Source organism: Megascapheus bottae, chromosome 11 (genome assembly GCF_031878675.1).
Source record: "Megascapheus bottae isolate mThoBot1 chromosome 11, mThoBot2.hap1, whole genome shotgun sequence".
In the NCBI taxonomy this organism is placed as follows: Eukaryota; Metazoa; Chordata; class Mammalia; order Rodentia; family Geomyidae; genus Megascapheus; species Megascapheus bottae.
The window spans coordinates 63,573,168-63,588,917 of NC_143519.1; the positions used below are offsets into that span (position 1 = coordinate 63,573,168).

At 40.9% G+C, this 15,750-nt stretch overlaps 1 protein-coding gene across 1 annotated transcript in view; it reads left to right on the plus strand.

The window, feature by feature from the left end:
• The window catches only part of Parp4 (poly(ADP-ribose) polymerase family member 4), a 102,249-nt gene that overhangs the window by 37,997 nt on the left and 48,502 nt on the right, over positions 1–15,750 (plus strand). The window contains exons 13-20 of the mRNA XM_090342432.1: positions 2,743–2,926; positions 4,674–4,830; positions 6,955–7,079; positions 9,597–9,728; positions 10,191–10,277; positions 13,036–13,200; positions 14,496–14,542; positions 15,058–15,136. Coding sequence (XP_090198558.1) covers positions 2,743–2,926; positions 4,674–4,830; positions 6,955–7,079; positions 9,597–9,728; positions 10,191–10,277; positions 13,036–13,200; positions 14,496–14,542; positions 15,058–15,136 — 976 coding nt within the window. The remainder of the gene's footprint in view (positions 1–2,742; positions 2,927–4,673; positions 4,831–6,954; positions 7,080–9,596; positions 9,729–10,190; positions 10,278–13,035; positions 13,201–14,495; positions 14,543–15,057; positions 15,137–15,750) is intronic.

Genomic DNA, 15,750 nt, shown 5'->3' on the forward strand with positions numbered 1-15,750 from the left:
GCCTCTTTTCTCTCTCTCTCTCTTTTTTTTTTTTCTTTTTTCCTGGCTCCTTGACAAAAGAGGAAGAGGCCCTTCTGGGCCTTCTATTCCTTCTCATGAGTTGCTGAGGGAACAGGCACTCAGAAACGGGACACACTTCTGTAGCTACTTTCTGGCTGGCTGGCTCTTTTCCTGACACCTGCAGCTTGCTTGTCTTGAAAAGCAGCTAGCTCCCGCTTTTCCACAGACCTGAGGTTGGTGTGTGCCTGGTGCGGGAAATAGTTGTTGGTTCTCACCACTCCAGTGGTGAGTTTGTGAAGGTCAGTGGTTCAGTGAGTCCCCGGGGGATTTGGGTCCAGGTTAACAAAGCCTTCCCAGGCAAATGACAGGGCATGCAACCAAGGTTCGTCAGAGAAGCCAGGCAGAAGATGAGGCCCTGCTATTGGCATGGACCCTTTGAACTGTTAGTCTGGGCCAGAACCCAGCCACCTTGAAGCACCACATTCTGTGCTGCCCCAGGAAGTGTCCAGGGGTGTGCAACCAGCACAACTCATCACTAGGACACTTCACCAGCCTTCTGGCTCATTCCTTTGGTAAGCATTTCCCTGTGCTCTCTGCTTACTGTGATGGTAGAAGTCAAACCTTGTGTTGCCATTTTTTTTGCTGTGGGTAACTGCGTGCGGATGTCTATATTGCTTTTCCTTCTTGTCCCACAGTTTGGTTTCGTGTTACAAAAGGTAAAATTGTTTCCAGCTTCCTTTCTACCACATTCCTATTTTATATTCACCTTTCACTATAGTTCCCCTATTACCCCACCACAAAAGTTACCACAGAAGGTTTCCTTTGTATAGAATATTTATTTTGAAGCTCTATTTTAATAGTATTTATTTTAGAAAGTCTACTATTGTAAGAGTTCTTCTGTTTGTGAAGAAAAAAAAACAAGTTAAAACTGAATGTACTGATCTAGAAAATATCTATAAATATATATTGTTAAATATATTTTAAAAAAAAAGACAGGGTTGGGCCGAGAGTTTGGCCTAGTGGTAGAGTGCTGCCTAGCATGCACGAAGACCTGGGTTCGATTCCTTGGTACCACATACTTAGAAAAAGCCAGAAGTGGTGCTGAGGCTCAAGTGGTAGAGTTCTAGCCTTGAGAAAAATCCAAGGACAGTGCTCAGGCCCTGAGCTTAAGCCCAAGACTGGCAAAAAAAAAAAAAAAAGACAGGGTCTTCCGAAGCAGTCCAGACTGGCTTTTTCTCCTGAGTTCTGGGATTGTCTTGTCCTAATGAGGTAATTCAAGTAATCACTTGAATCTTCAGAGCTATTTTAATAACAATGAAATTTGGAGTATCTAGCAAGACAGTTTGCACAATACAAGTGGTTTCTCTTATTTGAAATGCTAGGCACCAAAATGTTTTGAATTTTGGATTTTTTTTCAAATTGGGGGGTATTTACATATGCATAGTGACATATTTTGATGATGAGATACAGTCTAAACATAAAATTCATTCATTTTCATCTATCGCTGATACACATGATTTTAGAGATATCCTAGTAAGGTCTGAAGCAGGGCCTCAAAACTTACTGGGCAGTCACTCTACAATTGAGCCACACCTTCAGCCCTCTTTTGCACTGGTGATTTTTGGGGGTTTTTTTGTTGTTTTTTGTGCCAGTCCTGGGCTTGAGCTCAGGGCCTGAGCACTGTCCTTGGACTTTCTCAAGGATAGAGCTCTATCACTTGAGCCTCAGCACCACTTCTGGCTTTTTTCTATGTATGTGGTACTGAGGAATCGAATCCAGGTCTTCATGCATGCTAGGCAAGCACTCTACCACTAGGCCAAACTCCTGGCCCTGCACTGATGATTTTTTTATGATAGGGCCTTGCTTCCCTGGACCATGTGCCTGCTTATTTTATACTTAGTACTATACTACTATAGCTGGAATGAAAGCATGTACCACTATACCCAGTTCTTCCACTGCAGTGGAGTCTCAAGGACTTTCTTGCTTGGCTGGCCTAGAAATGAAATCCTCCCAGTCTTAGCCCTCTAAATGACCAGAATTACTGGTGTGAGCCACTAATACCTACGGACTTGCTGGCATTTCAGATATGGTTTCACTCTTCTTCCCTCAACCCCCCAGGCTGGTCTGGATCTCAATTTTTTTATTTTTTTAATTTTTTGGTCCTGAGCAATTTATTTTTAATTGATGTACAGAGGGTTTGCAGTACATATATTTTTTGCATAGCTAGGATGACAAGTATACCCCACCATGTCCAGGGTGGGTTGTGTGTGTGTGTGTGTGTATGTGTGTGTTCCAATCATGGGGCTTAAACTCAGCACCAGGGCTCTTGTCCCTGAGATTTTCTTTCTCAAGGCTAGTGCTCTACCACTTGAGCTGTAGCTCCACTCTGGCTTTTGGTGGGTAATGGAGAAAAGAGTGTCACAGCCTTTCCTGCCCCAGCTGGCTTTAAACCATAATCCTCAGTTCCCAACCTGCTGAGTAGCTAGGATTACACAAGTAAGCTGTAATCCACACCCAGAAAAGTACTCTTCAATTTTGTTTGTGTTTCATCACATGAGGACAAGGGTGAAAATTTTCACTTGTAACTCATACCAGTGCTCAAAAGCTTTGAATTTGGGAGCATTTCAGATTTTGGTTACACATTTTAGGATTAGGGATTCTTGTCCTGTATTTCTTATTTATGCAGAGATATTGGATATAGCTGTAACTAACATATATGTACTTATTTCTATTTATGTGCAGCACAAGCAGTAAATATTCACACCCAGGAAATACAGATGGCTCCAGATTCCTCCTTATCTGTGATGTAGCCCTCGGAAAGTGTATGGACTTATTCAAGAAAAACTTTTCCTTAACTGAAGCACCACCAGGCTATGATAGTGTGCATGGAGTGTCAGAAACAGCCTCTGCTCCCACAGACTTTGAGGTATTTTTGACATTAAAAAAAACTAAACCATTTGGTTATTTGAAATAGGATAGAGAAGGGAGGAAAACAAGATGAGGGGCGGGGGTGGGGGGAGGAAATGGGGACCAAAACATGAGAAAGGGTATCAATGTTCTATCTGGGGAATATAATGTAACCCTTCTATTAATTACAATTTAAAAAAATATGAAAATAAAAAAACCAGGCAGGACTGGGTGCTAGTGACTTATTTCTATAATCCTAGCTACTCAAGATTTGAGGATTGCAATTCAAAGCCAGCTAGGGCAAGAAAGTCCCTGAGACTCTCCTTCCTCCTCCTCCTCTACTCCTCCTCCTCCTCCTCCTCTTCCTCTTCCTCTTCTTTTTTTTTTTTTTTTTTTTTTTGCAACTTCTGGGGGCTTGAATTTAGGACCTGAGCACTGTCCTTGGATACTTCTGCTCAAGGCTAGTGCTGTGCCACTTGAGCCGTAGTGGCACTTCCAGCTTTTTCTGTGTATGTGGTACTGAGCAATCCAGCTTAAGGCTTCATGCATGCTAGGTGAGCACTCTACGATTAGGCCACCCTCCCAGCCCAGTCCCTGAGACTCATCTCCAATAAAATTTCCCCCTAAAAGCCAGAAGTCAATCTCTGGCTCAAACAGTAGTGTTAGCCTTGAAACAAAAGAAGGTCAGGTACAGGGCCCAGGTCCTGAGTTCAAGTCCTACCCAGCAAAAAAAAAGCCAAAACAGGCAAAAAGGGACTTGAATACCCAAAGAACAGACTCAGGTTTTTGCTCTGTTTCTACTAAATCTTTCATTTAATTAATTACACGTTTTTGTCAGGGTACTGGTGACTCATACCTATAATCTTATCTACTCAGCATACTAAAATCTGAAGATCGAGGTTCAAAGCCAGCTTTGGGCAGTCAAACTCAAGAGACTCTTATTTCTAATGAGAAAGGGTATCAATGTTTGTGAAGTTATGTACCTTCTATCTGGTGAATATAATGTAACCCTTCTATTAATCACATTAAAAAAAATCCATGATGGAATTAAAAAAAAAAATCTAACCGGGAGTCTGGCCTAGTGGTAGAGTGCTTGCCTAGCATGCACGAAGACTGAAGTTCTATTCCTCGGTACCACATTCACAGAAAAGGCCAGAAGTGGTGTTGTGGTTCATGTGGTAGAGCTCTAGCCTTGAGAATGCCCAAGGAGAGCACTCAGGCCCTGAGATCATGCCCCTGGACTGGCCAAAAAAAAGAGTCTCGTGGATTTTAGCCAGGTGTGGTGGCTCATGCCTGTAATCCTAGCTACTCAGGAGACTGAGATCTGAGGATCAAGGTTCAAAGCCAGCCCAGCACAAAAGGACCTGAGACTCTTCAATTAACCTCTAAAAAACAGGAAGTGGGGCTTGACTCAAAGGTAGGGTGGTAGCCTTGAGCTGAAGAGCTCAGGGACAATGCCCAGGCCAAGTTCAAGCCCCAAGACCCACAAAAAAAAATCTGAAAGTGGAAATATGGCTCCACCCTTTTTTTCTTTCTTTTTTTTTATTTTTTATTTTTTGCTTTGAACAAAAAAGCCAAACAAGAACTTGAAGCCCTGAGTTCAAGTGTCAGTACTGGCACACAATAATAATAACAGTAATGAGTATAATTCTTTGCTTTCACTTGATACCATGTGTGCAAGTATTTTCATAACACTACCTATAAAGACCTGTTGTTCTTATTGTTGTTACTGTTATTTTACCACCTATACTTTCTGTGTGTTCTAGGATGATGAATTTGTTGTATATAAAACCAACCAGATTAAAATGAAATATCTTATTAAATTTTGCATGCCTGGAGACCAAATAAAAGACTTTCATCCACATACTAATACTAACTTAGAGGAATTTAGACCTGAGGCTTTAATTTGTTCAAATGTTGAAGGTAAGACAACTTTGTTGAGTTTTGTTTATGTGGTAATGTTTATAGAACTGTAACATGGATTTTCAGTGGGATTTTTTTTTCGGTCATGGAGCTTGAACTCAGGGCCTTGGTGCTTTCCTTAAGCCTCTTTGTACTCAAGGCTAGCTCTATCATTTGAGCCATAGTGCCTCTTTGGGCTTTTTATGATTCATTGGAAATAAGAATCTCACAGACTTTTCTGCCTTGGCGGGCTTTGAACCGTGATCCTCAGATCTCAGCCTTTGGAGTAGCTTGGTTCACAGGTGTGAGCCACTGGTACCCAATGAAAAGAGATTTCTTTAGCTCACAATTGTGGAGTTAGCTTCTAATACATGATCCTTTGGGGGACAAACCCAGTCCAGGACCTCTAAAGAATTATTTTATATCACAGTATGATAGGTATGGTAGCTTTAGACTCAGGAAGCTTGACTTTGCATACACACTCTTTGTAGGCTATACAACCTTGGTAACTTCATTTCTCTCAAATGGGAATAAGAACAATACCTGTGTCATTAAGTGCTGGATGTAATCTCAGCACATAGAAGGCTGAGAGGCAGGAAGATCCACATTCCAGGTCAACCTGAGTTACATATTGAGACCCAGTATCAAAAATAGGTTAATGTAAACCAGGCATGGGTGATTCACACCTGTAATCCAAACTAGTCCAGAAATTGAGAGTTGAGTGTTTCAGTTCAAAGCCAACCTGGGCAGGAAAGTCTGTGCAACTTTTATCCACAATTAACCAGGAAAAAGCCAGAAGTAAAACTATGGTTCAAGTGGTAGTACACCAGCTGTGAGCAAAGAAGCCAAGTGAAAGGGCCTGTTTTCAAGCCTAGAACTGGTGCACGCACGCACCCCCCTCCCACACACACATACGATGATGCCTCTAAACCTCTAGTTTTAAAAGGTAAAAAGGCTGGGGATGTAGCTCTATGGTAGAACATTTCCTTTGCACGTGTGAGACCCTGGGTTTAATCCTTATCGCTGCAAAGTATACAAATGTTTGAAAAGTAGAAGTAAAAGGTAAAAGTGGCTGGGCATCTATGATTCACATCTGTAATCCTGGTTACTCGGGATGCTAAGATCTGAGGATCTGAGGATCAAAGCCAGTCCAGGCACAAAAGTCCATGAGATTCATCAATTAACCACCAGAAAATTGGAAGTGGTGCTGTGGCTCCAAGAGCTAAAGTGCTAGCATTGAGCTGAAGAGCTCAAGGACAGCGTCCAGGCCAAGTGGGTTCAAGTGCCAAGACAAATTAAAAAAAAAAAAACAAAAAAGGTAGAAGTGTCTTCTGAGACTATTGCCCCATTTTCCTTGTGGGCTTACTTTTTGGAATTGGAAATTCCAAAGCATGTCATCAAGATCATTATGTAATTCATCTACTATACGTGGTAACGCATCCCAGCACTTGGGAGGCTGAGATAGGAGAGATTGAGTATAAGGTAAGCCAGGGCTACATAGTGAGAGCTCATCTCAAAACAAACCTCAGCAACAGTGCCAGATGATACCTGTAATTCTAGCTACTCAGGAGGCAGAAATCTGAGGATTCGTATTTGAAGCCAGCTCAAGCAGACAAATCTGACTCTCATCTCTAATTATTCACCCAAAAAAATCCAAAAATAGATCTGTGGCTCAGATGGTAGAATGCCAACCTTGAGCAAAACAAAAAGTCAAGCAAGAAATTGAGGCCCAGCTGGGCGAAGTGGCTCACGCCTGTAATCCCAGTTACTCAGGAGACTGAGATCTGAGGATCAAGGTTCAAGTCAACCCAGGCACAAAAGGACCTGAGACAATTATCTCCAGTTATCCTCTAGAAAATGGGAAATGAGGTGTGGCTGAAGGGTAGGGCAAGTATCCTCGAGCTGAAGAGGGACAGCGCCCAGACCAAGTTCAAGCCTTATGACCCACAAAACGAAAAGCAAGCAAGCAATCAAGCAAGCAAGAAAGAAACTGAAGCCCTAAATTCAAACCCAGTATCAGAAAAACAAATACATAAAATAAGAATCATCACATGCTACTTATTCGTATGAATAAATGATGAATAAGGAATCAGATAAGATGAAAACATACAGAACACTGATTGTGTTTTTGTTTGTGTTATGCAGATTACCAGTTACCAGACAGCAAACATCCTAGCCATGGCAAAGCAGGCCTTCAGGGCACTGGTGGGCAGCCAGTCCCTCTGGAGGAAGTTCACATCAAGGGAAGACTGATAGACTTTGTAGCCCAGGTATGCCTTCCATCATTTTGTGGGTATAAAACATAAGTGAGGGGCCGGGAGTTTGGACTAGTGGTAGAATGCTTGCCTAGCATGCATGAAGACCCGGGTTGGATTCCTCGGTACCATATACATAGAAAAAAGCCCGAAGTGGTGCTGAGGCTCAAGTGGTAGAGCTCTGGCTTTGAAAAAGCCCAAGGACAGTGCTCAGGCCCTGAGCTCAAGCCCAGGACTGCAAAAAACAAAAAACAAAACAAAACAAAACAAAAACCATAAGTGAGAATTCAATTCAGTTTCAGCTGCATCAACTAAATATAGAAGTTTGATTGTTTGGGGAGTAGTAACAGTGGGAAAATTAGTTCGTGCATCTCTGGACAGACACAATATTTTTCAGAGCATTTTCCATACACAAATTGGTTGAAGTCACCTATGTGGAATCCACAGATAAGGAAAAACACCAACTATAACTTATTTCTAAAGGTCCTTTTTCTGAAGGCATGTCATGCTCAGTTTGCCCTGGGTTTCTTAGGACATGGTCCCATCATAGGAGCAAGAATATCAGTGTCTGGGAGTGCCCAATCCATTTAGGAAACAGTAACATCTTTGGCATGAAGAGGCTTCTCTAGCTCATTCCCAGGACTTCCAGTCAGGCATCTGTAAGCTGCCTAATGCTGTAGCTGGGGCATTGTATCATGTGCTTTGGACTCTCCAGTGTCTCACTCCTGTAATCCTAGCTTCTCTGGAGGCTGAGATTGGAAAATCATGGTTGAAGTCAGCCAAAGTAGGAAATTCTATGAAACTTTTTTTTTCCCGCCAGTCACGGGCCTTGAACTCAGGGTGTGAGCACTGTTCTTGGGCTTCTCAAGGCTAGAGCTCTACCGCTTAAGCCACAGCACCCTTTCTGGCTTTTTCTATATATGTGGTACCGTGGAATCATACCCGGGTCTTTGTGCATGATAGGCAAGCACTCTACAACTAGGCCAAACCCCAGCCCTCCATGAGATTCTTATCTTCAATTAACCTCAAAAAAGTTGGAAGTGGAAGTATAGCTGAAGTGGTAGAGTACTAGTCTTGAGGTAAAAAGCTAAAGAGCAGCACTCAGACCCCGAGTTCAAAAAGAAAAACGAATTCCTGAGGTCTGGGATGAGCTATGATAAAGAGTTCAATGAATATAAACTGAATTTACATGATTTTCTTATTAAAAGATTTTATTAACACTGATTTTTTACATCATATCTCAAATGTCAAGTTTAACAAACAAGTATTCAAGAATGAAATCTCTATATGCAATTACTGGTGCATAAATCTAAGAACAAAATGAAAATTAAGCTGAGAATTTATCATAGATATTGAGCTATAATATATCAATATCTCATAGATGTATATGTCTATATAGCTATATATCTCCAAGTTCAAGTCAATGACCTTGAGTACCTGAGTATTGAGCTATCACTCTTGTACTGTTTGGATCTAATATCTACATATCACGGAGACCATGTGTCTTTTGTTCCTTTGGTCTTGGCTTAACGCACTCAACATGATTTGCTCTAATTTCATCCACTTCCCAGCAAATGTCATTATTTTATCTTGTCTGTTGGCTATGTAGAATTCCATTGTATATATGTACCACATTTTCTGTATCCATTCATCTGTAGTTGACATCTGGATTGTTTCTATCTCTTGGCTATTGTGAATAGTGCAGAGATGAACATGGCTAAGCAGGGGTCCTTATCATATCCTGGGTTATGATGCACAAGGTAGACGCCCAGGAGTGGTATGGCTGGATCATGGGGAAAGTCTATTTTTAATTTTCTCAGGAACCTCCAAACTGCCTTCCAGAGTGGTTGTACTAGTTTACATTCCCACCAACAGTGCAGTAGGGTTCTTCTTTCTCCACAACCCCGCCAGCATTTGTTGTCTGAATTCAGAATATTGGCCATTCTGATTGGGGTAAGGTGGTATCTTAGGGTTGTTTTTATTTGCATTTCCTTTATGACCATGGATGATGAACATTTTCTCATATATTTCTTTGCCGTTTTTAGCTCTTCCTCTGATAAGTCTCTTTAGTTCCTATTTAGTGATTCGTTTGTTGGGTTTGAGGGCTGGGTTTGGGGATTCGTTTCTTGAGTTCCCTATAGATATTGGATATTAAACTCTTGTCTGATGTATTATTGGTAAATATCTTTTTCCAGTTAGTTGGCTGTCTTTCTACTTTAGTAGCTATGCCTTTGTGCAGAAACCTTTTATTTTTAGGTAGTCCCATTTGTTGAGTCACTCTCCAATCTGTTGTGACCCTGGGACTCTGGTTCAAAAAGTTTTTACTGTGCCTATGAGTTCCAGTGTCTTTCCTACTCGGTTGTGTAGCAGTTTTGGGTCTGATATTGAGGTCTTTGATCCATTTTGAGTTAATATTCGCACATGGCAACAGGCTGGGATCAGTTTTTAGTTTACATGATTATTTTAAGTTGTTTTCCCCATAAATGTTTCCTATGGTTTAATCAAGTATATGGTTTTTTTTCCCTTCTTCAGGTTATTGTTTTCCAAACATACACAAATCAAAGCCATGTGCCCATTGAGGCAAAATATATCTTCCCTTTGGATGATAAAGCAGCTGTGTGTGGCTTTGAGGCATTCATTAATGGGAAGCATGTGGTAGGAGAGGTAAGCAAACAAAGTGCCTGAGACTGCTCTTAGCTTTCAGTCCATTTCTGATATTTACCCAAATCTCCATTATCTTACTTACTATGGCTATGGCATAAGTAACAGCCTTATCAAAAAATAAAGCTATTCTTTGAGGAACCAATTCACTTAAGTAGCCTCCAGAGCCAACCTGTAATTACAACGCATGCCTATAATCCTGGCTGCACAGGAAGCTGAGATCTGAGGTTCATGGTTCAGAGCCATTCTGGGCAAAAAGTTTATGAGATTCTTATCCCAGTTAGCCAGCAAAGAGCCAGAAGTGGAGGTGTGGCTCACGTGAGAGCACTAGCCTTCAGAAGAAAAACCCAAGGGAGAGTGTGTGAGGCATCCTGAGTTAAGGTCCAATGCTGTCACACAGAAACAATTTTTCTTATGACATTTTTCTTATGAATGTAATAATGGCTTAAAAATAAACACTTTCAGATCAAAGAAAAGGAAGAAGCCCAGAAAGAATACCGAGAAGCTATCCGCCAAGGTCATGGTGCTTACCTGATGGACCAAGATGCCCCGGTATGGTGGAACACTTGTCCAGTAGTAGGCATGCTTGTAGGAAGGATTAGAACTATGCAAAGCCAAAACAAAGCAAAAACAAACAAAAAAAGAGAGAATTTACAATTATAGGCTTATAGGTTCCCTTGTAAATATAGGATGCCAAGTTACTCAGATCCATGTGAGTTTTCTAAATAAAGGAAGAAATGAGGTCAGTATTATACAATAAAGAGGAAGAAGTGATAATACAAGGAAAACCTTTGGGATACACTTTCGTCTTCTGATACATGAATGTAATATGGAAACTGTTAATAATCTTACTGCCTAGCTAAAGTGTATGCGCAAAGCCAGGGGTTAGCCAAACTAGTGGCTCACACCTGGAATCCTTGCTACTCAAGAAGGCTAAGATCTGAGGATCCCAGTTTAAAGCCAGCCCAGGCAGACAAAACTGAAAGACTTATTTCCAGTTAGCTAGAAAAAAGCTGGAAGTGGCAGCATGGCTCAAGGGCATCAACTTGGAGTGAAAAAGCCAAACAAGAATATGAGAACCTGAGTTCAAGCCCCAGTATTGGCACGCACACACACCCAATATATCCTATTTTTATATTAAATAAGTTCAGACTGTGTATTTGTTAACTTCTGATTGCTGGAAACATTTGTCTTTGTTTTTGCAGAGCTGAGGACTGAACTCAGGGCATTGCCAGGCAAGTGCTCCTCCACCAAGCTAAATCCCAAGCCCCACTTTTTTTTTTTTTTGCCAGTCCTGGGCTTGAGCTCAGGGCCTGAGCACTGTCCTTGGACTTTCTCAAGGCCAGAGCTCTACCACTTGAGCCTCAGCACCACTTCTGGCTTTTTTTTCCCTCTGCATGTGGTACCGAGGAATCGAACCTGGGTATTTGTGCATGCAAGGCAAGCACTCTACCACAAGGCCAAATTCCGGCCCAAGCCCCACTTTTTTAAATTGAATTTTTATTGTAATTTTGCAGGCTAATAAAATCATCTAAATGTTGAGAACATTATCTCTATAATATGTAGCCTATATGCACAGCATACATTCTGTACTATTTAATATAGTAATATGTTACATATTAAACATATAACATTCCAAAGTAAAATATAATCTACAAACACATATACACATAAATATACACTTCAACAAATAATCCCTGACTTCAGACTGAATTTTTTAATTTCACAATAGTGTAAAAGCAATACATGTAGTTGAAAGCAAGGTTCAGACTTGGTATTTTTCCAGGCTAGAAAATTCCTCCCTTCTCTTACCTTGGTGGCCACCAAGTTCTGCCTTGTGACTGCTGAGAATGTGGAGGTAGTTCCTTGACTTTCCTGCTCTGGACTAATGCAGAGTTTGGGGCCTCTGAGGGTTTGGCCTATTCCCCCACGGGGAGATGACTTTTGCTTCTGTTCTCTCAAGCAATGGTCACTGGGGTATTAAGGAAGGTTTTGCTTGTTCTACTGCCCCTTCCCCAGTAGCCATGGAAACAAAGGGACTTGTTGTCCTTCACCATCAGCTTCAGGCTTTTGCTTCTTGTGGGAAAAGAACTAAGAGAAGAGGGTGGGTCCACTGTCCCCAGCAGTAGTCAGCCCCAGGCCTTGCACCTTGCTTTACTAAGAGGGGCTTTCTTTGGTCTCCTGGCCTCCCCTAGTCTTTTTAATGGACCCAGTAGAAAATAGGAGCTTGTGTGTCTATGTCAACTCCAGTTGGGTCAGGAGTTCCCAGTTATTCTATGTGAGTAAGCCTGTCAGAAGTCACATGGTTCTCAGCTGTCCTCAGAGGGGCTTACTAGTCTTTAGAATTCAGTTCATTTGACTGATTGGTTCAAGATAAGTTACAATTTTGTAGATTATAGGCTATAAAAAGAAAGTGACATTATCTTGCAGCTACCTTTATCCACTCTGTGAACAGAATGATAGCTTTCTCCGTAAGTAGCAGCCTCATAAATGGCCTCTGGGCTTTTATTCATACATTTTCTTTACAGTTGGTATTGTGAACTCTGAAATACAGTGCTCCTTTATTATTTGTTTCCATCCTACAAATTGGCACCTTTGATGTCAAAAGCCAAGACTTATGGCCCACACCCAGAATCTTAGTTACTCAGGAGGCTGAGATCTGAAAATCAAGGTTCAGCGCCCACCCAGGCAGACAAATATGAAGACTTATTTTTAAATAACCAGAAAAAAGCCAAAAGTGGAGGTATGGCTCTAGTGGTAGAGTAGCAGTCGTGAGCAGAAAAATGCTGAGGGAGAATATGAGGCCCTGAGTTCAAGCACCAGTACTGGCAGAAAACAAGTAATGATTTAACTCTTGAGCGGTGGCTCAAGTGGTAGAGTGTTAGCCTTGAACAAAGCTCAGAGACAATGCCCATGCCCTGAGTTCAAGCCCCAAGATTGGCACAAATAATAATAATATATATTTCTAATAAAATAATTACAATAGGGTGAGAAGACTAAGTGAAAACTATGCTTAGAAAAAATTACTTTAGCTCTGCCGGCACTGGAGTCATTTGTAGCACATTCCCAAGAGCCCCCCTGTTCTCTGGCTTCCAGAGCGCTAGTCTTGAGCAAAATGTGTCTAAGGACAGTGCCCTAGCCCTGAGTTCACGCCCCAGGACTAGCAAAAAAAGAAAAAGAAAGAAAGAAAAAAATTCAAGTAGTTGTTTTTTTAAAAGGAGTTTAGATGATTTAAATAATATAAGGAAATAGTTTTCATAGAATGATAATGCCTTTGAGTTGCAAATTAAGTTATATGTTTCTATTTCAGGATGTTTTTACTGTCAGTGTTGGAAACTTACCTCCTAAGGCTAAAGTCCTTATCAAAATTACCTACATCACAGAACTCAGCATCCAAGGCCCTGTGGCCGTCTTCTTCATGCCAGCCACGGTAGCCCCCTGGCAACAGGACAAGGCTTTGAATGAAAATCTTCAGGTCAGTGGCTTAACATAACATTTGAAGGGAAATTTGGGGTGGGGAGGAATTTATACGTAGACCATTGTGGCTGTAGGTGTAGTTCATTGACCTAGCATGTGAAAACCCCTGAATTCAATGTCTAGCATGAGAGAGACAGGTAAATTGATCTAATCTTTTTGGTATAGAGTGCCAAATAAATGCTTTGGGGCCAAATGAAAATACCTTTCAGATTTATGCATTTAGAATTTAATGTTTGCAGAAGGAAAAGAATAAAGATATAGGCCTGGCACCAGAACTATGATCATAATCCTGGCTACTCAAGAGGTAAGATCTGAAGATCATGATTCAAAGCCGGCTAGATAAACAAAGCTTCAAGGTTCTTAATTCCAATTAACCAGCAATAAGCCAAAATTAGAGGCATGACTTAAGTGGTAGACTGTCAGCCATGAACAAAAAAAGCTATGTAAGAATGTGAAGTTTGGGGCTGGGAGTTTGGCCTAGTGGTAGAGTGCTTGCCTAGCATGCATGAAGACCTGGGTTCGATTCCTCTGTACTACATACTTAGAAAAAAAGCCAGAAGTGGTGCTGAGGCTCAAGTGGTAGAGCGCTAACCTTGAGAAAGTCCAAGGACAGTGCTCAGGCCCTCAGCTCAAGACCCGGACTGGCAAAAAAAAAAAAAAAGAATGGAAGTTCAAGAGCCAATATTGGCACGCGCATGTGCGTGCACACACACACACAGAATTTAGAAAAACATGATCATGCTGCATCAGCCAATTGAGGACAATTAAAACCATCCTTATGCCAAGTGCAGGAGGACATACCTATAATCCAAGTACTCAGGTAAGAAGATCAGAAGTTCAGGGCCAGCCAGGGCAAGACCCTGAAAAGACAAATAAGAACATTTAATAACAATCTTTAATTCTGTGTTCTGGAGATAATTACTAGTTAAAATTTAGTATATATCTTTCCAGAATTACCTTGTATTTATGTATACCAGTTGTATGTGTGCTGAGACTTTATATATATATATATATATGTATATATATATATAGAGAGAGAGAGAGAGAGAGAAAGAGAGAGAGATCTATGTAGCAATGAAAAATCTATCAAAATGGTCAGAAGTGATCCCTGATATTAGTTGAATTGTACAACTTATTGTCATTTTATGAACAAAAGCTCTGTCTCGCCATATGGAAATGGGACCATCTGTCTTGTTGCTACTATCAGAGCGTTCTTGCCAAGGTCACCTTCAGGTCAGTCTTCTTGTGAAGCCTAATGGATATGCAGTTATATCAATATTTTTCTCTTAACAGGATACAGTGGAGAAGGTCTGTATAAAGGAAATAGGAGCAAAGCAAAGGTCAGTATCTAAAATATTAAACCTGCCAAGTCATTCAATGGACATTAGCTTTATACAGTCTCATTAAAAATTATTTGAAGGATGCAAGGTGCTGGTGGATCACACCTGTAATCCCAGCTATTTAGTAGGCTGAGATATGACCATAATGGTTGGAAGCCAATCTAGGCATAAAACTGTGAAACTCTTATCTCCAGTGAACCAGCAAAAGGCTAGCAGTGGAAGTGTGGCTCAGATTGTAAAGTGCCAGTCTTGAGGGAAAAAGACAAGGGAGAGCACAAGGCTCTGAGATCAAGGCACAGTAGCAGCACAAAATAAACAACTGGTAATAATATTTAAATAAATGAAATGAACTAGGATAAAATAATCGGAAGGGCTGGGTGGTTAACTCTGGTGGAATACTTGTCTAGTATGTATGGGGCCCTGGGTTTAACCTCAGCACCACAAATAATCATTTGAAACATCTTCAAAAAGCAATTTAAGATATACTAAGACAGTCTTCTCTTTATTTCTGGTAGCTTCTCCTTGGCTCTATCCATTGAAATGCCGTATGTGATACAGTTCATTTCCAGTGATACACATAAATTGAAGCAAAAGGTCAGTGAATCTTTATTTTCTAAAGAGTTCCTTTGGAGTCTGGCACAGGTGATTCACGCCTGTAATCGTAGCTACTCAGGAAGCTGAGATCTGAGAATTGAGGTTCAAAGCTAGCCTGGGCAGGAAGTTCCATGAAGAACCTTATCATCAATTAATAAGCAAAAAAAAACCAGAAGTGGTGCTGAAGTTCAAGTGGTAGAGTATTAGCTTTGAGTGAAAAATCTGAGGGACAATCCCTAAGCCCTGAGTTCAAATCCCAGGATTGGCACAAAAATGCTTTTTGTTCAACATTAATTTTATTGTATATTAGAAAAACAACAACAACTAGACACTGGTGGCTCATGCCTATAATCGTAGCTGTTCAGGAGGCTGAGATCTAAGGATCATGACAAGAAAATCCATGAGACTTCTGTCTAATTAACCGCCAGAAAACCAGAAGTGGAATCTGACTCAAAGTGGTAGAGCACTAGCCAGTCTTGCGTTTTTTCTCTTATTGCCTATTTTATTATCCTCTTGTTCTACTTTCTGGATCATTTTATTCAATTTTGGATTCAAACAATTCTGAAATTTTCATTTTATTTTGGTTCTCCTGTTTTGTCAGTGTCCTTTTCTGC